This window comes from Pteronotus mesoamericanus, unplaced genomic scaffold, assembly GCF_021234165.1.
Source record: "Pteronotus mesoamericanus isolate MK-2021 breed Mesoamerican mustached bat unplaced genomic scaffold, CSHL_Meso_final contig_24, whole genome shotgun sequence".
NCBI lineage: Eukaryota > Metazoa > Chordata > Mammalia > Chiroptera > Mormoopidae > Pteronotus > Pteronotus mesoamericanus.
Genome location: NW_026555100.1, coordinates 22,143,156 through 22,168,454, shown reverse-complemented (window position 1 = coordinate 22,168,454; position 25,299 = coordinate 22,143,156). Strand labels below are relative to the sequence as shown.

Sequence of the window (25,299 nt, the reverse complement as noted above, 5' to 3'; positions counted from 1 at the left end):
GATCCAGAATCTGTGATTTTACCCTTTTATCATTACATTTGGCACCTATTTTTCATACCAAATAATACAAGTAACACTGAAGGCACTGCCTTTGAAATCTCTGTAGGAAAAAACAAAAACAAAAACAAGAACAAAGAAAACAAACCCTTCTGAGGTGCTGTCCCAGTCTTTTGTGTACCTTACTCTGCACAATCTCTAGGCCCCAGCCTCAGGTTCAATCTGCATGGATATCCTTAATGAGAATGTTCAATATCCTTCTCTGAGAAAGGCCATGTGGGTGGCCAAGCCCAGTGTGAATAGCTTGTTCACCTGGGGTGGCAAGGGGGTTGGTTACAGGTGGCAGTAAGTATGGTGAACTACAGTTCGTGCCAGGGTAGCCACCAGCTCCTCTTCTGTCCACCTTCCTGCATGAGTTCTGAAAGAAGGCTCTGCAGATTTATTTTCCTCTATGTCTTTAGATTTTTCACTCTTTCTAACTTTCAATTTTGTACTTCAGCATGTATTGTTTCAAACTATGCTAAGAAAAAGAAAAAGAATCTCCCTGTAATCAGCTGTTAGGTTTGTCTATCAATCATTCCAGTTTCCTGAGTTCTAAAATATTCAGTGCCAAACTTTTTTATTTCTAATTGTTCTTTTGTTTAAATTTCCATTTCAATTTCTAACTTTTTTTTGTTATTGTATTTTTCCATTGCTGTTTAGTCCTCATTTACCGCGCCCCCCGCAGTCACCACACTGTTGCCCATGTCCATGAGGCCTTTTTCCTTTTTGCCTGATCCCTCAATCCCCTAAGCTCCCACCCCACAGCTGTCATCCAGCTCTCTATCTATGCGTCTGTCTCTGTTTTGCTTGCTAGTGCAAGTTTGTTCATTACATTCCACATATGAGTGAAATCATGTGGTATTTGTCTTTCTCTGACTGGCTTATTTCACTTAGTATAATGTTCTTTAGGTCCATTCATGCTGTTGCAAAGGGTAAAATTTTTCCTTTTTTATGGCTGAGTAGCATTCCATTGTGTAAATGTCCCATAGTTGTTTTATCCATTCAGATGAATAATTGATGGGCACTTGAGCTGTTTCTTTATCTTAATGATTGTAAATAACACTTCAATGAACATAAGGGTGCTTAAGGTTTTTTGAATTAGCGTTTTGGGTTTCTTTGGATAAATTTCCAGAAGTGGGATCACTGGGTCAAAAGGAAGATCCATTTTTAATTTTTTGAGATATTATTGTACTGTTTTCCACACTGTCTGTACCAACCTACATTCCGACAAACAGTGCCAAAAGGATCCTCTTCTCCACATCCTCACCAGCACTTGCTGTTTTTTGATTTATTGATGATAGGCATTCTGACAATTGTAAGATAATATCTCATTATGGGATTTTTAAATTGTTTTATTGTTGTTCAATTTCCATTGTTCCCATTTTTCCCCCATTACTCTCACTGTGGTTTTAATTTCCATTTCTCTGATGATTAGTGACATTGAGCATCTTTCATATGGCTGTTGGCCATGTATATGTCCTCTTTAGAGAAGTATCTGTTCAGATTCTTTGCCAATTTTTAATTGGATTCTTTGGGAATTTTTTTTTGCTGTTGCATTTTATAAGTTCTTTATAATGGTTAGTTAATAGCCCTTTATCAGATGTGTCAGTGAATATATTCTCCCATTCAGTGGGTTGATTTTTATTTGATGATGGTGTCCTTTGCTGTGAAAAACAAATTGTTGTGAAAAACAATTTCATTTGTTCATTATGTTTTTTGTCTCTCTTGCCTAAAGAGATATAGCGACAAAAATATTGCTAAGAACAATATTTGAGATTTTACTGCCTATGTTTTCTTCTAGGAAACATACAAGTCTTTAATCCATTTTGAATTTATTTTTTGTGTGTGGTGTAAGAAAGTGGTCTCGTTTCGCTTTTCTGCACATACCTGCCCAATTTTCCCCCAAATATATATTGAATAAACTATCTTTAGACCATTGTAAAAGCTTGCTTTATCTGTCAAATATTAATTGATTATAAAGGTGTGGGTTTATTTCCGGGCTCTCGATTCTTTCCATCAATCTGTGTGTCTGTTTTTATATCAATACCGTGCTCTTTTGATGACTATGGCCTTATAGTATAGTTTGGTGGTAGGTAGCATGATTCCTTCAAATTTGTTCTTCTTTCTCAGTACTGTTGTTGCTATTCAGGGCCTTTTGTGGTTCCATATAAATTTTTGAAATATTTGCTCTAGTTCTGTGAAATACGTCATTGGTATCCAGACCAGAGCAGATGGAGAGTGATATTTAAACATGTTTGAATTTTTTTCCAGGACATTTAGAAGGGGGTTGGGGGGATCAATAAAAGGCAGTAGAAATTGCAAAAGAGTGATTATAATGATTAACCTTGCTATCTAATCTGCGAAGGAGGGAAATGAGGCTGTGAGTGCAGGGGGGACAGTGAAAAAAATAGTAAGATCACGGATTACTTAATTCCAGGACACACAAAACTACTGGGATCTGGTGCCAAGAAGGACTGAGCAGAAAAGATTGTGGGTGGTGGTCAGAGAGCAAGATGCTTAAAACTCAAATTATTGAAAGGTGCATTGAGATTATTAATTATTCTAGGTATGGTATGGAGAGTGTATGCTGAAGTGGGAGAACAAAAAACATAAAACATAACATTCTTGTATCAAAGAATTCAGAATCTCATTCTTGACAGAATTGTCTATAGGGATATTGAAATAACCTGGAATAGCAACAGATGTTTTAATGAATGTGGGGAATCTTTAAGGATGCTCTGTAAGTCAAGGTTTACCATTTACAAGAAGACACAGGAATGCATGTTGAAGCATGGTCTCCTGATCTCCCACTTTTCAGACTCCTTTCCTGAGGCCTGCCTCCCTAAATGACCCCTGAGAAGGACCAGATGGGGTTAACAAAGGTGCCTCCCTAGGGAGGAAGACTGGGGCGATCAAAGCCCAGGTGGACAGAACTCTAGGGAACCTCTTCCTGGACTCTATTTCCCTCCATAGCAATATTATTCATGTTGTCATATGATATATCAGGGATATAGAGAATCTCAACTGGCCTACAATGTTGGTGTTAGAATTTATCTTCCAAAATATATATTCAAGGCTATAAAACTAAGCAAAAACAACCCTGGCACACATATGTAGTGTTGACCAAATTCTTCCCATTTGGAGGTAGTCGACCTAATTGCTTGGGTTGCTAGGTGAATGTGTCTTTGTGTGAGACTGAGAACAAAATTATTCCCACAGATTTCCCTGGGCATTTGAATTTCTCAGCAATGTGCCATGACCTAGAAAGTTCATTGCTACACTGGGCACCTTAGAAATTCAGCCTAATGGGTTCTACTCTCAGTCTGTTGTTCATGTTGGTTCAGTGCTGTATAGTCTTATGCCAAACTCACTTAAATGCGGGTCAAGACCAATGCAAGTCTGCTCAGTGCCTGCTTATGCATACTTGTGTCATGTTAGGTGAAACAATAACATGTATATATCATGTCATATGTCATTTTGCATTTGTTTTGTTTGAATTTCTCTTTCTTGTGGAACAGTCTGAGAATACTAGTTTTTGAAATAACACTTTGTTGAATAAATGGTTAACTAAACATTTTTTCTATGAAATTTGACCATAGGTTAACTTCTAGTTCCATTTGCCTGGAAACCTGATAAAGGTGGAATGTCAGCTTTGTTGTTGAGGAACATTGCACATAGTAGAAATGACCTCTGATTGCAAACTCCCTCCGACTCAGGAGGGCAGAATGCACTAAAAATACCAGTTTGGGAGGCATAGTTTTGGACGTTCCAAGGTGTGATGATTCTTGCCTCTCATGTATCCCTTGGGGAAACACAGAAGCTGTTGTTATAAGATACATTGGTTCCTAAATGGCAAATTTTTCTTTTTTTAAAGGCTGAATAATATTTGTGTGTTACATATTTTCTATCCATGTATCAATCAACATAACCGCATGTTTCCATATCCTGTCTATTGTGAATAATGCTGCAATGAACTTGGGGGATATCTCTGTGATTTCATTTCCAACAGATATATACAAAAGTAGGATTTCTGGATCATGTGATAGCTCTACTCAAAATTCCTTCAGAAACCTCATACTGTTTTCCACAATATCTATATCAGTTTACATTCTCATACACAGCATGCAAGTGTTCTCTTTCCTTCACATCCTCTCCAAATGCTTATCTTTTGACTTTTTGATAATAGCCATGTTAACAGATATCTCATGGATTTGCATTTCCCAGATGATTAGTGATATTGAACATCTTTCATACAACTGAACTATGCATTTAAATATGGTTAAGATGGTATATTTTAATATATATTTCATCGCAACTTTTAAAAATATATAACACATAAAAAAGGCTACTATCAAAAAACGGATCTTAAGATACAAGAAATAAATCACAGTGACTTCTTTTTTTGTTGAATTGTTAGAGAAAAGGAGAAAGAGAGAGAGGGAGGAACGTGGATTTGCATTTTCCACTTGTTTATGCATTCATTCATTGCTTCTTATATGTCCCTTGACCAGGGATGGAACCTGGAATTCTTGTGTATCAGGACGTCACTCTAACTTACTGAGACTACTCGGCTAGGGTCTACAATGACTTCTTTAAAGAAAAGGTATATTAGTTCCTATTAGCAGTGTGGAGCCAGGATTGCATTTCTAGGTCACTACTGAACCTGTGTTTGTGGATCTAGCTTTGTTACATCTTAGCTATCATTTGGGGGCAGAGAATAGCTCCTGGATGCCTGTGCTCCCTCCACAGCAGAAAAATGCTCAGCTGCCATTTCCTTTCCTTCTGTCCCTCTGAGCCAGGGTCATGTGTGGCCTATGGTATTTGTGTTAGTCAAACATTAGTTGAACTAAAAAGATCCCCAGAGTGCATCTTACATCCAGCTATCATTTAAAAATATTTACCCATGTCACACACTGTTCTGACATTGTACAACCCACAGCTAGACATAAGAAAGTAAATTGAATGCAGAAAGCTAACACTGGACTATAGCCAACATTAATAACTTCAAATTTCAACACTCCTTAAAGTTTACTGGAGCACTCTGTCTCATTGTATAAAGCTATAAAATTTGAACTCAAAATACAAAAAAAAATATTTTCTGATGCAATTCTCTTTAACCTCTGTATGTACGTGGTGTTTCATGTAGGATTTTGAATGAAACAAAATTGTTTTTAGTTTTGCCAAGTATTGCAAAAGTAATTATATAAGGAAGCCACAGCCCACATTAGCAAATCGCAACCTGAGCCCTTGAATCCCAGAAAACGAAACTTAAGAACAATCAATGAAAGAAGCCAATTGGGCTTTCCCAAATAAGGCAGGTGCTTGAATTATAGCTAGTCAAACAATTGATTTGCTTTTCTTCCACATCTTCTCTGTGAAAACTTTGACCCTAGCTTCTATCAGCGGAGCGCTCCTAACTGCTTTTGGTTTGGTGCTACTCAATTTAAATCAATGTTTGCTCAAATAAACTGTATAGATTTTAATGTGCCTGGTTTTTTCTTTTAAGAGGTCAACCATTCACTGCTCTATTTCAGTCACATATACAATGCTCCAGAAGCTCCAGAATGCTCCAGGCTCTGCCCACACACTAACAATCTCAGGGTGCTCACCGCTGACGGGCAGGATACTCTAATGCCCACGTCATCAGCATGCCGACTGTCTGCTATCTGGGTGTACTAAACATTGTGCCCTGGCCTTGCTGCTAATGGAATATTTGGTGATTTCATTCTAAAATATTCTTTCTAATGTGCTGGTTCAGGAGCAGAAAGGGAAGCTTAATAATTTTGTGCAGATAGTCTTCATGGGGCTATCTTTCTGCCAAATGTGGCAGGGCAGCTGTGTGCATTCATGTTCAGCCCTTACAAGTTACCCCTTCCTTAATGAGTACAATGGATACGTTCTGTTATTCTTCTCATCATCACTCCCCAGCTGAGACCTGTGATAGAGACCACACAATGGAACAGGAACAGAGAGGCAGGTTGGCTTAGCTTCTGGGTTAATGAAAATGGGGAGAGAAGCTACGCCTAGAGAAGAAGGGGAATCAAAATCAAAATACTGCAAGCACAAGGGGAAAACAGACAATGCTAAGACAGTTGACAAGGAAGCTGTTATTGAAGACCTGGAATTGCACATGTGCACAAGCAGGTATAGAGGTTAAGAGGCCATTATCAAGAACGCCACATCTCAGGGGGGACAGGAGTGGGACAAGGATGGAAAAGGACTCAGAAAGAATCCGCTGGCTGAGGGCCTCCAGGAAGGAAATCATTCTAGTTCTCAAAAACTCAAGAATTTGTCTCCTCATCTCTCCATGAAAAGGTGACCTCATACATCCTGAGAGAGGAGTGACTGAAGGTATAGCCTTGGAGCTCCCAGCCAGCCTTTAGAGAGGGTCACTGCTATCGGTGGTCACTGCATAGAGACTGTCCCAAGGACAGATCGCATGCATTTTTTCAAAATCTTGTAGTTTCATCACTCAGTCTTGAGGAATGCCCCCCATGTATACTGTATTAGTTTCCTGGGCTGCCAGAGCAAATTAACAGAAGCTAGCTCACTGAAAACAATAGAGATTTATTTGCTTCTGAAATCAAGGTGTTGAAGGGCTACACTGTCTTCAGAGGCTCTTGGGGAGAATTTGTTCTTTGCTGCAGTCATCCATTGGCTTGTGGCTGCATCACTCCAGTCTCTGCCTCAGTGAACATATTGCTTTCTCCTCTTCTGTGTGTCTATCTCCAAACTTCCTCTGTTTCTCTCCTATAAAGATACATGTAATTACATTTAGAGCCTGCCCAGAAAATGCCCAGAAAAGGTAAGTTTCTCCTCTTAAGAGCTTTAACTTAATGACATCACATATAAGGTAATATGCACTCTTTTGACATACTGTAATACTGTCAGGTTCCAGGGATTAGGATGTGAACATATCTTTGGAGCCCATAAATCAGCCCATTTTAGTATTTGTCACATAAAATTGTTCAGACTGGGTGGGCCCAACCTGAAAGTTACTATTCAGATATTGGTTCCCCACGAGGTGGCCTGAGGGAGTTTCTACTCAGAAACAAGCATTTGCCATCTTGACCTTCTTGATGCATGGGGAACTCACAGACTGTGACATGGAACTGCACATAATTTTTGTTCTTCTGTGATCCATCTCTACACACTTTCCTCTGTCCTTTCTATCAGGCTACCAAAGGGTGTACCAAATGGTGTAGTGTATAGGGGTCCCATCCTTGTAGAGAAACTTCCTGGTGAGAGGTCTCCTTACCTTCTTCATGAAGCAGGTGATGCCTGTGTTCTCCTCTAGTTCATGAGAATGGTAATGGTGGTAGCACACAGATGCATCATTCTCACTGGGCTGCCAATCAATAGCTGGCAAAGGTATTATTTTCTACCATGACATTGAATGCTGCAAGGTTAGGGCTGGAGAACGGAGGGGCTAAAATTTGGATTTTGATCAGAGCCTGTGTGTGTTTTCACTAATCTATATGTGTTTATGTATGTATGTGTGGTCTATATGTGTTTGTGTATGTGTGTGTGTCTCTCTCTCTGAGTGTTTCTTGGGATTATGTTTGTGTGTGTATATAGGGTTATGCCTAATTTTCTTTTGTGTGTGCCATGCTGTCTTTCAGTGTGAGTGTATCAACTTGTCTTCATCAGCATCTTCTATGACTCCTCCTTTGGCACTCGAGTGGGACATGAGTCAGTTGAGTGGAACATAAAGGAGAACAACCTATAGAGGCAGGTCTGTAAGGAAGGGCCTGGTTACATAGCACTGGCCAGGAACTGAAAGAAAAAACAAGAGTGGTTGTCTAAACCTATTTATGACTCTGGAGTATGGGATAACATGGAGAATATGCTTGACAAAATTAATTTGGAGTAAGATCTGAATTTGCAGCTTCCTAAAGCTACCTCATACTGACTAAGTACTATCTGGGAGTATCTCAACCTTCAGATTCTCTTTTCCTCATCTGTAAAAGATGATCTATGAGGGCAGGATGCAAAGCTCCTCAGAACAAAATGTGGTTCATAATATTTCTCAGAAATTACTTTTACTTTCACTGTGACAGGATTTTATTCATTTTTTGTCCCTTCTTGATTCTGTCCTCCCTAAAGGTTTAAATTATGAGGCACTCACCCTGGGAACCTCTCTGTTTCACTCTGGTCTTCTTCCAGCACACTCCCCACTACTCACTTTGGTTGTAATTATCAAGTTCTTCTGTGGGTTTCATGGCCTCCTTGGGCCACAAAGTTCCCCATCACTTCTTGTTAAAAGCCTAATGTCAGCCTGAGGGTGGCCTGAAGCTCTTTGTCCAGATTGATCTGCACTCCACTGGAAACATCCCCAAGTACAATCAAAGTCAAAATGACCATGATCCTAATGGGTGCTGGCAGGTCCTAGCTCTTGAATCACAAATGCCATAGCAGCCCAGTCCTTTCTCTGAAATGCCCTAGGTGAGGATGATCCTTGACTGTGATCAAATCCAGGGCTGAATATGAGCCCAGGCCTGGAAATGAATATTTCTGGAGGTCCTGGAAAGTACCTGAGAGATTTTCCTGCTGGGTGACAATAAGAAATAACAAAATATTTCAGTCCTCTCTCTTTCTCTCTCTCTCCCATCTTTCTCTCTCTCTCCCTCCTTCCTTCCCTCCCCTCTCCACCCACCTCCCTTTCCCACCCTCTTCCACCACAAGATTTGAAGCTGAGGAGGCTGTTCACCAGGTAGCAGTATAGTCTATTGTCTTGTGAACACTAGAAGGAGTGTCTCAAGTTTCAAGTGTATTCGTTTCCTAGGGCTGCTATAACAAATTACCACAATGAGTAGCTTAAAATAACAGAAATTTATTCTTTCTCAGTTCTCGAGGCTAGAAGTCAACAAGAGGATCACTTCTTCTTGTTGGGCTCTGGGGCAGAATCTCTTCTGTGACCTTCCTAGCTTCTAGTGGTTAACACTTTGAACATGTCTTTTTGGGGGACACAATTCAACTTACAACATCAGAGAGTTGTAAGTTGAATTTCTGACCAAAGACACAGGAATGTCCTGCCCTGTGCTTCATTTCTCCCACTTTGGTCCCTGAGCATCCCTGCCTATTTTTGTCTTTTTATTATGGAGTTTTAGTTCTTTCTGCATCCTGGGTATGTTTTGACAGATGTATTGATGTTTCACAAACATTTTCTCCAGACAATGGTGCATCTGTATGTTTTTTTACTGTTTAAGAAATTAAATTAATCTTCCATTTTGATGAAACTTAATTTATCATTTTCATATTTAGTGATTATTGATTCCTCTGATCTAAGAAAATGTTGCCTAACCCCAAGTCACAAAGAATATTGGTTTAATGTAAGTCAGGATTCTTTCTAGGTCTTATGTAATAAAAGCTTTGAAAGGAAAACAGACAATCAAGAAAGGAAGGGATGGGGAAAGCAAACAGAAAACAATGTGACAGAAAAGAATGTTTTTGATGTCAAAGAGTACAAATTATCCCAGCCTTTGATAATTCAAAGCTTCAAGGGAGCAGATTTGTGGAAGACCCCCACAGTGGAAAGCTTGCTTGTCCTCCCCAGAGACTCTGGAGACACGGGCTTCAGTAGCCTCTGAAGCAGACGCCCACGGGGAGTAGAGGGAGCCTCCCCAATGTGAAGGCCCCCACGGGCTTACAGAACTATGGAAGGAGAGGAAGCAGCAGTGCCTGAGTAGTTCAGTGAAGAGAAGGCAAGAAATTGCGCCTCACAGTGGGGCTATAAACTCTACTGGGAGGGGTGTCCTGCCCATCAGAGGGAGTGGAGACTACTCAGGGGAAGACCTTTGCCATAATTTGCCCTGGAAAGAGAAAGTTGAGATCAGATATGAAATATAGGTGAAGGGTCATATGGGGAAGGCAGGGTAACAAAATCTGAGGCCTCAGGAGCTAGCATGTTACCTTTACACAAATCTTAGATAATCTCAAAAGCCTCTCACTGAGAGAAGAGGTGTTATTTGAAAAAACTGATTTTTCCTTACAATTATAGGAACTCTGCTAAAAATAACCACAAAGGGGGAATTTACCCAAATGGGGTGTGATCGTGGTGAAGATAGGTTTAAGAGGTCTTTTCTGTTTTTTCCTGTCTGTGTTTCAGTCTCCATTTGTTGTTCCCGTGTTGCACCAAGTGCCTCGAGAGTTAACAGAGAGTAAGTCCCTCACTTTTGCTGGGAAGTGCTATGGTTGCGATGGAATTGTCTTACACGGGTTGATGTCACCTGTAACCTTCCCATGTGTCATTTCAACCTCTGAGAGCATGGATGATGGAGCATGGGGAAGTTGGGGTGTAAGAAGTTCTGATTTGGAAGGGCTCAAAGGAGCTGGCTTCACACGAGGGCGAGTGGCCCAGGCGGGCCTGCTGAAGCAGTGATAGCCTCCTGGCTCAGACCCAGCAGAATCAGGAAATGAAAGGTGAGACCATTGAGCATCGGGAAGAATTAAATTCAATTCTTCTGTCTTAATTACTACAAACGGACAGGGATTTCACCTTTATATAGTCTAGTGAGCTCAATTTCCCAAGGGATCTAAGAAAAGTCATTAGTTTTCAGTTTGTTTGGCTTTTTTTGGTGTGGTTGTGAGGACAGACATATGACTTCGAAGCCCTTTACATGTCAAAATAGAAACCAGAAATAAGAATGTAGTATTTTTTAAATAATCAACATGTTATCTTTCCTGTAAACATAGTAAAGAAAGAGTTAGAAAGCAAAGACAATAGTCACTAGTGGTCCTCTAAATTGAGTCTCAATAAAAATTTTTAAAAGATTGATTTAACAAATGAAGCGGATAATGGGGTTTCTGTTTCTGGATAGAAGAGAGGTGGTTATAGCAGGACAATGCTCCCACTATAATAATTAGAAAAAGCCAAAAAATTACTCAAAATCATATTTTAATCACATCAGAGTACTGTAAAGCCCTGAAAACCAAGGAATCATTTCTAGGTTATGAATAGTGCTTCCAAGATGAGCTGATTATCGCTAGCTATTTTTTTCTTTGGAGGCATTCTGGGCAAGGGCTGAGATTAGCCTCAGTCCAGCAGAGAAATATACTGGGCCGGGGCGGAGGGGGTGGTTAGAAAATGGTGATACTTTTGTAGTTACAAAATCTGGCAAGTGGGAAATTTGAAAAAAGGTTCACGCTGAAAGAAATTATCCTAAGTGGAAGCACTATGCTGCAGGAAGGAAAAAAGAGCTCTAGAAAGTATACAACCTGAAACATTTATACAGCAATGACAATAATAATTTACTTAGGAACTTATGCATTTATAACAATGACAGAATATAAAGCAGAAGGAGAGTAAAAGTAGTGAAACTATAGTGAGGTCTGTGCATTGTTTGGGAGGTATTTAAGTATTAATCCAACAGTCACTACATATAATAAGACAAAGAAGCCTGTTGTACTCTATTGAATAACCTCTAAAATAGTCGTGTAAAATTGTCTGTTTAAATATCAAAAAGATAAAATAAAATGGAAATTATAAACAATCCAAAATAAAGAAAAAATAAAGAAACAACAAATACATGGAACTAATAAAAACAACAAAAAATGCTATGTTTGAACTCAATTGTATTTGTGATAAAATTAAATATGTATGGACTAAACTATTCTATAAAAGCCTAGCTCAAGATCACATAACCATTAAATGATAGAGCTGTAGATCCAGTTTAGATTGCCAGAATGACTTTTCAGAAAGAACCAACCATATGCTAATAAAAAGAAACACTCTATGTACAAGAAAAGAAATAGGTAAATATAAATGATGGGAAAATACAGAGCATGCCAATGCTAAAGCAAAAAAAGTTGGGGAATTAAATATCTGGCAAGGAATACCTTAATGAAAGACAATTACTAGAAATAAAGAGAGATACCTCATAATAAAAAAGAAATAAAAACAAAGTTATAATAAACTTAAATTTGTAGGTGCATAGTAAAGTAGCTTCAACATAGAGAATATAAATTGACAGAAATAAAATGTGAAATAGACAGATCTATAATCATAGTTGAATATTTTAATATTCATCATTCAATAATTTTAAAAAGCAAAATATTAGTGAGAATATAGAAGATATGACAAGTTTAATAACCTGACCTACTACACCCTTATTAGATGGAGAAGACACCTTATTTCATGTGCACAAAATATATTTACCATTCTCAACCATAAGGCAGGCTTTAAAAGTGAATCTTAAAATATTTCAGATGGATGAATTTATACAAAATATGTTTCTGGCCACAGTAGAATGAAGCTATGAATCATTTACTGGAAAGTAATTTTTAAAATCACCAAATATTGGGGAATTAAGCAATATACTTAGAAGTAAACCTATAAATAAACGGAAAATTATCAAATATTTTAAACTGAATGACAGTGACAAAAGCTAAATGTTATCAAAACTTGTGGAATGCAGCCAAAACTGTTCTTAGATGTCAATTTATAACTTTTAATGAATGTATTAGAAAAGATAAAAGTTAATCTGTTCCCTAAATGTCAGGTAAAAGGAGATAGAAAAAGAATAGTAGGTAAGAAAATATGGCTTGCTTCCTTGCACGACCACATCAAAATTACAACTAAAATATTCAGAAACCATCATTCAGAACCATCAGAAATCAAGCTGAGTAAAACTCTGACAGCTATAGAATTAAAGAAACCACATCCATCCAGACTGTTAGGAAGGGTGGTTATGTAGAACAGGCTGGTCCCACATCCACGTGTCATGGATAAAATTCAGGAGGGATGTCTTGGGAGTGAGATTTCTCAGCCCAGAGTTCCAGTGCGAGGAAGATAAGTCCCCATCCTTCTGGCTACAAAAACCAACAGGGATCGAGTCAGTGCAAGGAACTTCTAGAGTCTTCAGCAGTTCCCCTTAAAGAACTCATGTACGAACTTACTCAGACTCACTCCCTCTGAGTTCTAGAGCTGGGATAGAAGCTTGAAAGGCATCAGTGGCATACAGGGAGGAAGTGAAGTGTCTGACATCAAGGTGGGATTTGGGGGACAGCTTTCTCCCAGACAGAAAGGTGCACAGAGGCTATTTTCCCTTTTCTGAGCCTTCCTCCTCTGCCAGAGTCATAGAGCCAGCAGGTAGGTGCCATATCTGAGACTCTACTAACCTGACTAACACTGTTTCCTCTGCCCTGGAGAGCCTCTGAGATTCTGTTCCACCCAACTTACAGGCCCACTCAAACTGTTAACTGTGATTTTTTTCCATGTGAATCACTGGTCTTGGCTCATGCTTCACAACTCCCTAAATCCTAGCAAACAAGCAACTTCCAGCTTCAGTAAGCCCTCAGCCCCCATACCAATTGCTAAGTAGCACCAGGCCTGGAACTAGCATCAGCCACCTGATGCTCGTTTTACAGCTTGGCTTTGCCTGGGAATCTCCAAGACCAGCACATGTAGCAGCTTTCTCAGCTTGCTTTATAGCTCAGGCAGGTGGCCCAAGGCAAAACACAGGTGGGAAATAACCTATCTCTGTGCCACCCGGGAAACCCCAGAGCCTGCACACCCAGTGGAGAGCCACAGACCATGTCAGAGCACCACCAGTCTGCGCCTGAACATCTGATCCTCCACGGAGGGCTAAGGTTGGTGGTCAGTAGTCACAGTCAGTCCTTGCAGCTGACTGGCCTGGGTAATTCTCTCCCATTGACCTGGCAACAGCAACAAAGGCTCAATTATAAGAGGGGGGGGGCTTGTGAGGGAATGGGCGAGGTGGTGAGGGGATTAAGAAGTACAAATAAGTAGTTACGGAATAGCTATGGGGCTGTAAAGTACAACATAGGAAATGGAGTAGCCAAAGGACTTATATGCATGATCGATGGACATGAAAAATGGCGTGGGGACTGCCTGGGGGAGTGGGGGTTGCTGGGTGAAAGGGGACAAAGGGGAAAAAATTGGGACAACTGTAATAGCATAATCAATAAAATATAATAAATAAATTAAAAAAGATAAAACAGTAAATTAAATTCCAACTTTATGCCAATATATTTAATAAATGAAATGAAATGGACAAATTTATTGAGAGAGTACAATTTAAGAAAACTGCACGAAAGACATAGGAAATATGAATAGATCTAGATCTTAAGGAAATAAAATTCAAAATTAAAAACCTTTCCAGAAGGAAAATACCATTCATTCCAAGATGACTTCACTGGCAAAGTTCTCCAACATCAAGGTGTAATTTTACACAGGTTATTTCAGAGAATAGGAAAGCTGAAAACACCAGCTTTTTTTATGATGCTACCATAGCACTAGCACAAAAACCTATAGCAAGGTATTTCAGAAGAAAAAAATTAGTATGTGTCATAAACATAGTTGCAAATTTTCTCAACTATTTGCAAATCAACTCCTTTATTCCATGACAGCAAGGTAGATTTAATTTTCAAAAATCAACAAATGTTATTTTTCATATAACCAACCATATAATCTCATTTAAAAATATACCTAGAAATATGACTGAGTGGATTAAGATTTAACCTGAAGCATCTGGCACTCTACTAAACACTTTAAAGGTATTGACTTATTTAATTGTCTCAATAATTCTTATGTAATAAGGATCATTACTTTTTTCCAGTTGCAAGTAAATGGCTTGACACAGAGAAGTTAAGTTACTGATTCAATATCACATTGCCATTAAATGATAGAACTGTGAATCCAGTTCGGATAGGCCTAACTGGAGAACTCTTATTCTGAAACACTTTATTTTATTATCTTTCCATTGTCTATGGCTGTTCTGGTGGTCTCTGGAAACTTAGCACAATAGCAGAAGTGTCCTTAGCAACCCATCAATATTGAACATGGGAAGAGAGTGACTAAAATTGTACAGTGTTTATTGTTTCTATCAATTATTTGACTCCTACATTAGGAAATGATCTGACTTTCTTTCAACAAGTCCATCAGCTCAAATATCTCCAAGTAATTTCTGTCAACTTTTGTTGGGGGTTGCTTTGAGTGGTATTGGGGACTATAGTCCCATGCAAGCTGGGGCCTGGGAGAGGCTCAGTTAGTATTGGCCTGAAAACTGGTAGTGCAGTCGATAAGCAGGGCCTGATAATAGCTCGAAGGGCCCCCAGGGGAAATCAGGCCTAGAAGTAAATTACACTCCTTGAAGCATGCTTTGTTTCTCCCTCAAGAGTTGCATTGTGCAGTGGAGAGACAGGGTGCGCTGCCATGGAAAACGCTACTTGGGTCGCCACTCCTCCCTGGTCAGTCAGCAGCTGCGGTGTCAGGGGGGCAGAGCGCATCACAGGGAACGTGGCACTTCCAGGTTCTGAGGGAAACCATCCAGGGCCAGATGAGATGGGAGCAGGGCTCTGAGTTCCACAGAAAACCCCTCCCAGGGTTGTCACAGATGGGGGGGAATAAACATGAGTCATCGCAAACATTTCTCTGCCAGGAGAGGGGACGTGGCACACCCCTCTAGTGGGAAAGGCCCTGAGTCTCTTTATTCAAAGGCTTTTATTGAAAAGGTTATCAGTGGGGCTAAGTTAACAGGAATGCACAGGTTATCTCATTACATCCATATGTTAATGTTCACAGAGAATGGGTGATGTTTTGAAGAAAACAAATGGTAGGAACTCACTGATTTCCATGGGTCTGAGAGGAGACTAGTAAACAAGATAGACAACTAAACATGAGAGCATAGTAAACATGAGTGCCTAAGGGTATAGGGTTAGGGTCTGTGAATAATGTAAATTTTCTTCCTAGCATGAGCTGGCTATAGCTTTTGAGGGAAGAACAAAACACACATTAAAGAATACTTTTAGGCCTGATTTCCCTGGGAACTGCCAGATCTCATTTAGGGCTGATTCCTCTATTGTTTCAAGCCTGAGCCAGATGCGGGGAGGGAGCTGCCAAGAGACAAGGCCACTGCTTTCGGATAAAATGAGGACTCTAGCCAAGGCCAAGCCGAGCCAGGGGTGCGGGCCTTCTTACCCTTTCTCTGTGTCCCCCACTTTCTTGTCTGCTGCCAATATTTGATCAGCATCTGTCTTAGGTTGTATACCTCAGCTCAAGGTAACTTACCTGTCTTTGATAACCATTCATCCATGGCAAAGCAGAGACACAGGGGCTACACCCCTGCCAGGGGGGACAGGTTATGTCTCCTCAAGAGCCTGTTTCTCCAAGGCCTCCTGGTTATTTCCAGCTTTGGGGCCCTCTAGCCTGTCAGCAGGGTTAGAGTTCTTGAAACCAGACAGGGTGTTTCCCAACACTCAAGCTCTGCTTATTCTCACACCAGATAGTTGGCTCATACTGGGAAGGAAATTTACATTATTCATGGACCCTGACCCTAAACCATTTGGAGCCATAACATTTACACTCATCTCAGAACCAAGCAATTTGGTGTGTTTCCTGACATTTGTCTTCTTCAAACATCACCTATTCTCTGTAAATATTATGATACGGATGTAATTAGATTACCTATACATTCCTGCTACCTATCCCCTGCTGGTAACCCTTTCAATAAAAGCCATTGAGCACAGGGGCTGGGGCATTCCCCACTAGAGGGAATCACCTTCCCCTTTCCTTGACAGGCAACCGATGTCTGGAGCGATTCTTCCATCTGTCATGAATCTGGGGATTCATGAGGCTGGAGTCTCTCATATCTTGTGCCCTAACAGGAGTACCCCATAAACTTTAAAATCTTCCAGGGAACAAATTCTGTGCTGCCAGAATTTAAATAATTGAGCACATCTCCAGGAACCACTTTTGGGGATATTTGGATTTTCACAAGGTTGACAAATAATCCTTCAAGTGTGAGGATTAGTTTTGGACATGGTTAAGTGTCACTGAAGAATACTTAGAGCAGCTTTAAGGTATAGGACATTCTCACAGGGGACAGCTATGTGAAGGGGAATTGGGATTGATCTCATCTTTAGCAAGTTAGTTAGAGGCTCCATCCATCCATAGGGGATTTACTGATGAGGAGCTAGGCCAGTGGTGGTAAAAACAGAGAGAGAACATATAGTCAGCACAACTAGTCATTTTAAGAATCATCATCCCTCCTTTCACTCCAATGCCTGAAAACTGTATTCAAGGAAACATGGATGGAGTGACAGAAGGTAGGACTCTACCCTTACCTATAAGCCCCAGCAGCATAAAGGGGTAGGTAGGAAAAGAAGAGAGTTGAGTTAAATATGAGTTTGAAATTTTAAATAAATTGAAGACTGAATAACTTAAATAAAACAAAATCATCTTAATGAAGTAGGTAAGGATGTTCACTAGTTCTGTTCAATACTGCATTAAGGTTGATAACCACTCTAAAAAACAAGAAGAGAAAAAGATTTATGAATCGGAAAAGAAGTAACTCCATGATATCAGATTACATTACTGTATATATAGAACATACAGAAGAATTTATGAATTTTTAGAATTAAGAAATGAATATATTGAATTTACTAACAATAATGTCATATATAAAAATTAATTGTATTTCTGCAGAAATAATTACAAATGGTAGAAAATAAAAATTATAAAATCATCTTATTTTTAAAACCACCAAAACAAGATATGAAAGACCTCCAAATTAAAAACTTCAAACACAAAAGAAATTTTTAAAAATCCTAGTTAAAAGAATTATATTGTGATCATTGATTGGAGACTCAAGTTAGTTGTCAGTTTTGCCTAAATTGATGGAAAGAATCAGTGCAGTCCCTATAGGAACCTATCAGGTTTTTGTGGGAATTGAAAAGTTGGTTCTAAAATTTATATGGAAATGCAAATAATTAAGGAAAGCCAACACAACCTTGAAGAAGAACAAAGCTGGAAGACCTACACTACCACATATCAGTTCTTATTTTAAAAGTACAGTAATTGAAATAATGTAGTATTTGGCACATGCATCAACAACTAAACCAGAAGAATACTACAGAAAGCCCAGAAACATATGCACAATTTTATAAAAACATACTACTCCGTTTTAATGGCTGTGGAAGAAGAATTGTCTTTCCAACAATAGTAATACTGTATCGTGTAGATATCTAAAAGGGATAAATAGAAGTTTTAGCAATAAACTACTAAAATATGAAAATATCTTTATGATCTTGAGCTAAGATTTTTTAAACAGGACATAAAAAGTACTAAATTTGAAGGAAAATATTGATACTTTGGAATTTGATAAAATTAAGAACTCTGTTCATCAAAAGTCAATGTTGGGAACATGCCACAAAATTGAAAACTATTTATGAAACATATAAACAAAAAGGACTTATATTCAAAATATAAAAATAACTCTTACAAATCAATAAGAAAGATACTGGATACTTAATCTAATAAAATTACAAAAAGACTTGACTAAGTACTTCACAAAAGAAGATATCCAAGTAGTTAAAAGCCAATGAAAAAATCTTCAAAATATTACATGTCATGGAAACAGAGAGTAAAGCCATCATGAGATATCACTTTATAACCTCAAGGATGGCCAAAATTAAAAGAACCAAAAATACCAGCTCTTCACAAGTATGTAGAGCAACTACAACTAACACACATTGCTGGTGGGAGTATAAGTCCATTTGATCACTTTGGGAATCTGGCAGTATCTATTAAAGCTAAACACATACTTATCCTGTGACCCACTAATTCTACTCCTGGATAGATAACTGAGAGAAATTAGTGCCTATGTCTACCAAAAGACAAATACAGAAATTTTCATGAGTTTTTTCTTATTGGTCAAAAATTGGAAGCAGACCAAGGATTTATTAAAAATAAAACTGAGGTATATTCATATAGTGGAACGCTACATGGCAATGAAAATGAAGAATTTCTTGCTAACATGGAACAGCATGAATGAATTTCATAGGTCAATTTTGAATGAAAAGGGAAATATTGCAGTATGTATGTATGTATTCATGTTTGATTCCACCTATGTGAAGTTATTAAATGGACAAAATTAACGTATTATGATAGAGGTCAGAATAGATTTTACTTTGTAAAAATCAACCTGGGGAATTATGAAGGGGTTTCTGGTGTGCTAGAGGAGTCCTGTATCTTGATCTAGAAGGTAGTTAGAAGAATGTGTTTATTAGTTAACTTGAAATTTATGTTCTTTACATAGTTCAGTATCTCTATTGATAAAAAAGAAAAGAAAATCTTATATAGTTCATGAAGGAAATAAACTATAAAAGAAAAGAAAATACAGTTCATTAAGAAAGCGACAAAATAGATTCTCTTCATACCTGAGACTGGCCGCAAAGCCATGGAGTTAGGCTGGGGGATGTACCTAGTGGAGCCCTCTACCCAAAGAGAAAGGAAGGCTTGACAAGACACAGGTGTTTATGGTAAGTGGAAAAATAAATCCATTTTATTTTTATACAATACCTTAGCAAGCCAACACTGGTGAAACAAAAGTGCATAGCCTAATTAAAAATAATATTATATAATTATACTAATATTACATAGATTATATAGTACAGATAATTAATATAAGATGCATAATATAGGGTCTGAGTCATAAGAAACATTAAAAATATATTATCAGTACTTCTGTTGCTGCTTCTACTTACTGCTACTGTTATGATTTTGTTGTTGTTGTTAGCGATTATTGTTAGCAATTGGGTCTGAGTGAGAAACTCTCACTGTACTCCTGCCACTTTCTTCTCACTTCTCACTCCCACATCCCCGCCTTCAGTCCATTCTTCTCACTTTCTCTGATTCCCCACAAAGGGACAAATCAATACTGGGTATGGAAAAATTGGTATAGATTTATCTTTTAAAGCAAACTGTGGGCCTGAGATGAGGTTAAGGGACAGGAGGGCCTGAGGGACATGCTTCCTCAGACATGGATCTCACAAACTGTCAAAAAGGAATCTGAGCAGGGGACATCATTCCACTTCCTGTTCTTTGTCAGGATTACCACACAGTCTTCGTTAGAGCCAGTATCATTGGGCTCACCGTCATCCCAGTTTTTGTAGGTCAGTCTCTTTCTTGTCAAATCCACAAAATGGCCTTCGGTCTCCACATCTGTGATGCCCAGGTAGGCCTCTCCTTTGGCTATATCCAGGATGGCTTCGTTCTCTTGAGCATTCTTGGGGGTGGCCACAGAGCCCTGGAACTGGGCGCACAGTGCCTTCACTTCTTCAAAGTTCTTCTTTTCGCCATTGGTGAAGAAAACCTTTCTTCCAACTTGTTTACCCACAGAGAAGATCAGCACTAAAAGGGGAAAAATGTGGGTGGCATGGGCTTGTCTTTAAGCCCAGCCCAAGTTATTTTTCTGGATAAAGGCTTTTAGAGAAGAATTGTCACCTGAAATACAGCGTATCCAGTTAACTTGAATTTCAGGTAAACAATGAATTTTTTTATAAGTATCTCCCAGGAAATTTTGGGGATGTACTTATAAAAAAAGAAATTAGTTGTTCTTTACCTGAAATTCAAATTTAACTAGGTGTCCTGTTCTTTTATATGTTATATCTGGCAAATCAAACCTGAAGACAGACTGGAACAAAGTCCTGTGGGGTATTTTTTTGTTTTGTTTTGTTTTGTTTTTGGATGAGAGTTCTAGAACATATGTAATTGGTAACTCTGAATTTTACCCCAATATTAACTTGAGAATAAAGAAAAATGCCAGAGCATATTTGCCTCAGGCCAAGGGGGCACAGAAGGAACAGGCGAGGCGCCACTGTCAGGTCCCAACACTAGCATAGCAAAGGAAGGTGGCACAGGCCCCATTCTCAGTGACATGTACGCACCCTGAGAGTCAGGAGGACAGGATGGGGTCTCTGGAGTCAGATTGACTTCATTATATAAACTACATCTGCCACTCACTAGCTCTGTGCATTTGAGCAAGTTATTTGATTTCTCTTAGCTTCTATTTCTACTAAAAGATTGGAATAAATTTATCAGATCAGAAAATGAGAAACACCTATTTAGGCACTAGAAAATTGTATGTTTTAATAAATATTTGTGACCCTCCATCTCCCTAAACTGCAAGTTGCCTGAAATGGAAGAGAGAAAGCTTACAATTTTTGATATGGTTCAGTTGTGACCGCAGAGCTTCTCTTTCAGACGCCGCCAGGTCATTATCACAATCTTGGAAATTAAAACAGTGGAAGAACATTGGTGAGGGATTTCAGAAATACAAGTGGGTAAGGTTTTTTTTTTCAAAATTAAAATAAAATTCTTATACATTGATTTGCTCTTTGAAGGAAAATAAAAAGTATTAAGAAGGAAAAGTATCTTTCTTTCCATCTAGCCCAAAACATCATTCATCATTTGTTGAATGTATTTAAAGGCACTTTACACACACACACACACACACACGCACGCACGTCCATGAATACACATGCACTCCCCGATGACCGAGCCATGACAGCACTCCATACACCAAGCTATTCACTCATTGTTTTTCAAATGAACAGCTCTGTCATGAATAAAAAAGAAGTCTCGTGGGGAATTATTATGTGCTGGTGAATATAGACTAAGAAGATTACTAGGTTTTGTCTTCAGGAAGGGTTTGTTTTTGTTGTTTTTTGTTTGTTTTTCCCAGTTTGTTCTATTCATCAGTAAACCAAGATATTTGTGAGCTGCACATTATTTAACAGGGAGAGCATAAGACAGGTCATGTGTAACAGATAGCAAACATGGCCTCAATATGGGGCAGCTTCTCTCATTAAGAAAGGGAGTCTATTTCCCCACTCCCTGAATCTGGGCTGGACTTGTGACTTGTTTTACTAACAGAATGCGACAGAAGCAATAATGTACATTGGGAATCTTGTAATGACCGCTATGTGAACAAGCTGGGCTAGCCTGTTGGAGGATGAGAGACCTGTGGGTCAATTACTCTCATCACTCCAGCTGACAAGTAAACAACAGCCAGACGTAAGTGAGATAATTGGTCATCAGCTAACCACAGACACATGGGTGGGTCCAGTTGCGATCAGCTGAGAAATCAGTGGGCACATTCACAGAATTGTGATTTAAATAAATGGCTCTGGTTTCTTTTGTTTGTTTATTTCTCATGAAATGAAGGATAACTGACATACCATGTCTATACCACTGTTGTGAAAGCAGACATTATATACCCAACACATATGTGGTCTATTTTTTCTCTTTTTGGACCAGAGCCTTGAATTGTGTCAACTAAAGAAAAGCCAGGACCCAGCTCTTTCAGAGGGTGCCTGGTGAAGAAGTAGCCCTGTAGGGTTTGCAAATCTGAGGGATCAGGGACCGAGAGGAATCCCCTGGAAAGGGCTGAGGGTGCTGGGTCAGGAAGCAGGGTTGGGCATCTTTCCATGAAGCAGCAGGAGTAGGGCCATCTCCCACCTGGTACTCAAAGTCCCAGGACCCTGGGTGCCCTCAGCCTGGTAGTTACAGTTAGCTTCTTACCTGGACATTGCCCAGGGTCACCTTTTTGGCCCACTCCTCCTGGTAACCCAGGGACCCCTGGATTTCCTGGAGGTCCCACCTTTCCAGGAGGACCCTGCACACCTTTGAGCCCTTGGCCTATTGGAAGATGAAAGAAATGTCAATTAGTATCTGTGTTTTTGCTTTACTTCTCCAAGAGTTTGATGTCCAATCCCTTCCCAGGAGAAAAAAGACATTAATCCAGGGCCAACTTTCTAAGTCACTGCTTCCACTGACTCAGAGAAGAAAATCCTCCCATATACCCAGGATGGCCTGCCATGAAGCCAACTCTCTGAGCAGCCAGGATAATCACCTGTCACCAACTCCCGTGGGGCAGTCCAGGATGCCAGAGAGTCAGAGCCGTATCTGTTTTGAGTTATATAATGTGTAGTTGAGAGAAATGCAACCTACATAAATAGGACAGTACTGTCTCATCCCCAAGCAGTTTGTCTGGAAGGTCAAGAGTCACAGAAATAGAACAAACCAAGCTATACCTGGCTCTCCCTTTTCTCCCTTGGCACCGTCATGCCCGTCTTTGCCTGGGAAGCCGTTAATGCCTGGAGAACCGCAGGTGATCACAGGGCAGATCTGTGGGGGCTTCTCGCAGGGTTCTGTTTCTGAGCAAGATGCTGTCACCACACTCAGGAGAAGGAGAGAGAGCAATGGAAGCAGAGACGTGGTCCTCACCTTGGTGTGTGGAAAGTTAAAGAAGATGATCTCATCTTGCTCCGTCAATCAACATGAATTTACTAATCATTTCCTGTCCTCTAACCTGCACTGTGCAGAGATGTAGAGTAGAGATGGATGACCTACCCGTTCCTGCCTCTAGACTGGGGACTTGGGAAACTAAATTTTCCTTTTGATATTGTGTGATGAGTACTTTAACAAAAGTAGGCACAATATGCAGTGGGATCTCTAGAAAGGAGGTCACAAGTGCCTCAGGCCCCTGTTATGACCACTAGAAGGCTGTGAGAATTCTTCCCAAGTAATTTATGAAAGAAAATAGGCCTACATTGCCAGCACATCCATTTCCTGTTGGCGTAGGGGGTGGAAGTGAATGGAGATCCAGGGATCTGTAGCAGCTCCCCCTTCCCGCAATTCTCCCCTTTGGGCCCATCTGCCGTCTGCATCCCATCCTCACATCTGGGCAGGTGGTTGTCCTTCAGGGCCAGTTAACCAGCATTAACTCAATGGCAGGGACTAAGCTGTGGGCTGGTGATCCAGAGATGGAGAGTCACGACTAGTCATTAACCCCGCCCAGAATCAACTTGAGCTTGTTTCCTCTGGAAGTTTTATTTCCCACTGCAAGAGGGACTTACCAAGAATAGCATTTTCTCTGGAAATTTCTCACTACCTTGTCCCTGGCAGGGTGTCAGGTCCCTCTCCAGTTCCTGGCAGAAATTTCCTGTGTTGTGTGTCAAAAATACTGGTGATTACCACCTTCCTTAACTCCCCCTCACATTTCTTGATCTTAGTATTTCATGCATCCTTCCAAGCTCTCATTCAAAACTACCATTTCTCAGGAAACCTCAGTAGCCCAGCTTTGTGGCTAACTTTCTAATTCTTTATGGCTATCTTTGAAAATGGAAGTGGCCTTATTTGCAAATGGTCAGGTAAACCCAGGAAAGTCACAGGTGCCCCAGCACGAGCAGAGAAAGAGAAAGTCCTGCATAGCTTCCTTCAGCCATCGCCCCACCTCCACCTTTCAGAAAGCCTCCTCTAGACCTCCAAGGGCAAGTAAAGTGTCCAGACAAATCCAGGACCCTAGAACCATTCACCAGCAAGCACTTACAGGGATGCGAAGACAATGAAGCTGGCCCTCCAGCAAGGGGCTCTAGCAGATGTTTCCAGGCGGGGAAGGAGGCTGGACTCCGCGATTTTAAGTCTCTGTCAGCCTTGTGAACTGAGGCAGGCTGGCCTGGCCTTCGACCTCAGATTAATAAACAACCCCTGTTGGCACCGTGCTCAGCACCTCTGTGCTTTCATAAGAAACAAAAATCGTCCTTCACATTGCCATCCATTGTTTATTGTGGCAAAATATATATCATATTTACCATTTTGATCAGTATTAGATATACAATTCAGCAGCATTAATTACATTTATATTGTTGTGCAATTTTTACCACCAATCATCTCCTGAACGGTCAGCATCCCTGGCTGAAACTCTGTATGCACTAAAAGATAATTTCCCATCCCAACTCTTACCACTCAGCCCCTGGTTACTGCTGTTCTCCTTTGTGTTCCTATGAAGCTGACTACTCTCGGTACCTAAAGTTAGTGGAATCATATGATATTCATCTTTTTGTGCCTGGCTTATTTCACTTAGCATAATGTCTTCAGAATTCATCCATGTTGCAGCATATATAAAAAATTTCTTCCTTTTTAAGACTGAGTAATATTCCATTATATGTAAATACCACATTTTGGAAGCTTCATTTTTAAGAGTCAGAAATAACCCAATTATTTTTTAACAAATGAATGGATATATATAAACTGTAGAAAACTCACAGGGAAAAAAAAAGACTATTGATTCATAAAATAGCTTGAATGAATCTCAAAGGCATTATGTTGGATAAAAGAAATATAACCTCAAAAATTTGCAAATTGTATGTTTTTTGTATAGCATTGTTGAAATGACAAACTTCTAATAATAGAGAACAGGTAGTTGGCAGGAATCAGGGAACAGGGAGGATATAACTCTACACTTACAGCGTGGACAAGCTTCCTTGGGGGTGATGGAATAGTTCTGCATCTTAATTGTGGTTGTTATACAAACCTAAGATTGTGAAAAAAGTTCATAGAGCTATACACCAAGAAACAAGAGAATACAGGTAAATAATTGTTAAGTCCAAATAAAATCTGTATCTTATTGTTGTATTGTTCCAGGGTCAACTTCCCGGTTTTGATACTTGTACTGT

The 25,299-nt window shown here is 39.6% G+C and overlaps 1 protein-coding gene across 1 annotated transcript; it reads right to left on the bottom strand.

Moving 5' to 3' along the window:
- Positions 1 to 19,458: 19,458 nt before the first annotated feature.
- MBL2 (mannose binding lectin 2) lies at positions 19,459 to 24,279 on the bottom strand. Its single transcript, XM_054572452.1, has 6 exons — positions 24,174 to 24,279; positions 23,701 to 23,786; positions 22,876 to 23,068; positions 22,364 to 22,480; positions 20,999 to 21,067; positions 19,459 to 20,191 (listed from the first exon to the last, which is right to left on the bottom strand). Exons 2-6 carry the CDS (start codon positions 23,710 to 23,712, stop codon positions 19,815 to 19,817), a joined length of 768 nt encoding a protein of 255 aa, XP_054428427.1. The 5' UTR covers positions 23,713 to 23,786; positions 24,174 to 24,279; the 3' UTR covers positions 19,459 to 19,814.
- Positions 24,280 to 25,299: the final 1,020 nt, after the last annotated feature.

What these genes read in the sequence shown, in the direction of transcription:
- MBL2 (XM_054572452.1), bottom strand. An exon ending in GGGAGAAAAGGGAGAGCCAG is followed by an intron (nt 22,481 to 22,875) that starts GTATAGCTTGGT and finishes ATCTTCCAATAG; the next exon opens with GCCAAGGGCTCAAAGGTGTG. An exon ending in TGACCCTGGGCAATGTCCAG is followed by an intron (nt 21,068 to 22,363) that starts GTAAGAAGCTAA and finishes TTAATTTCCAAG; the next exon opens with ATTGTGATAATGACCTGGCG.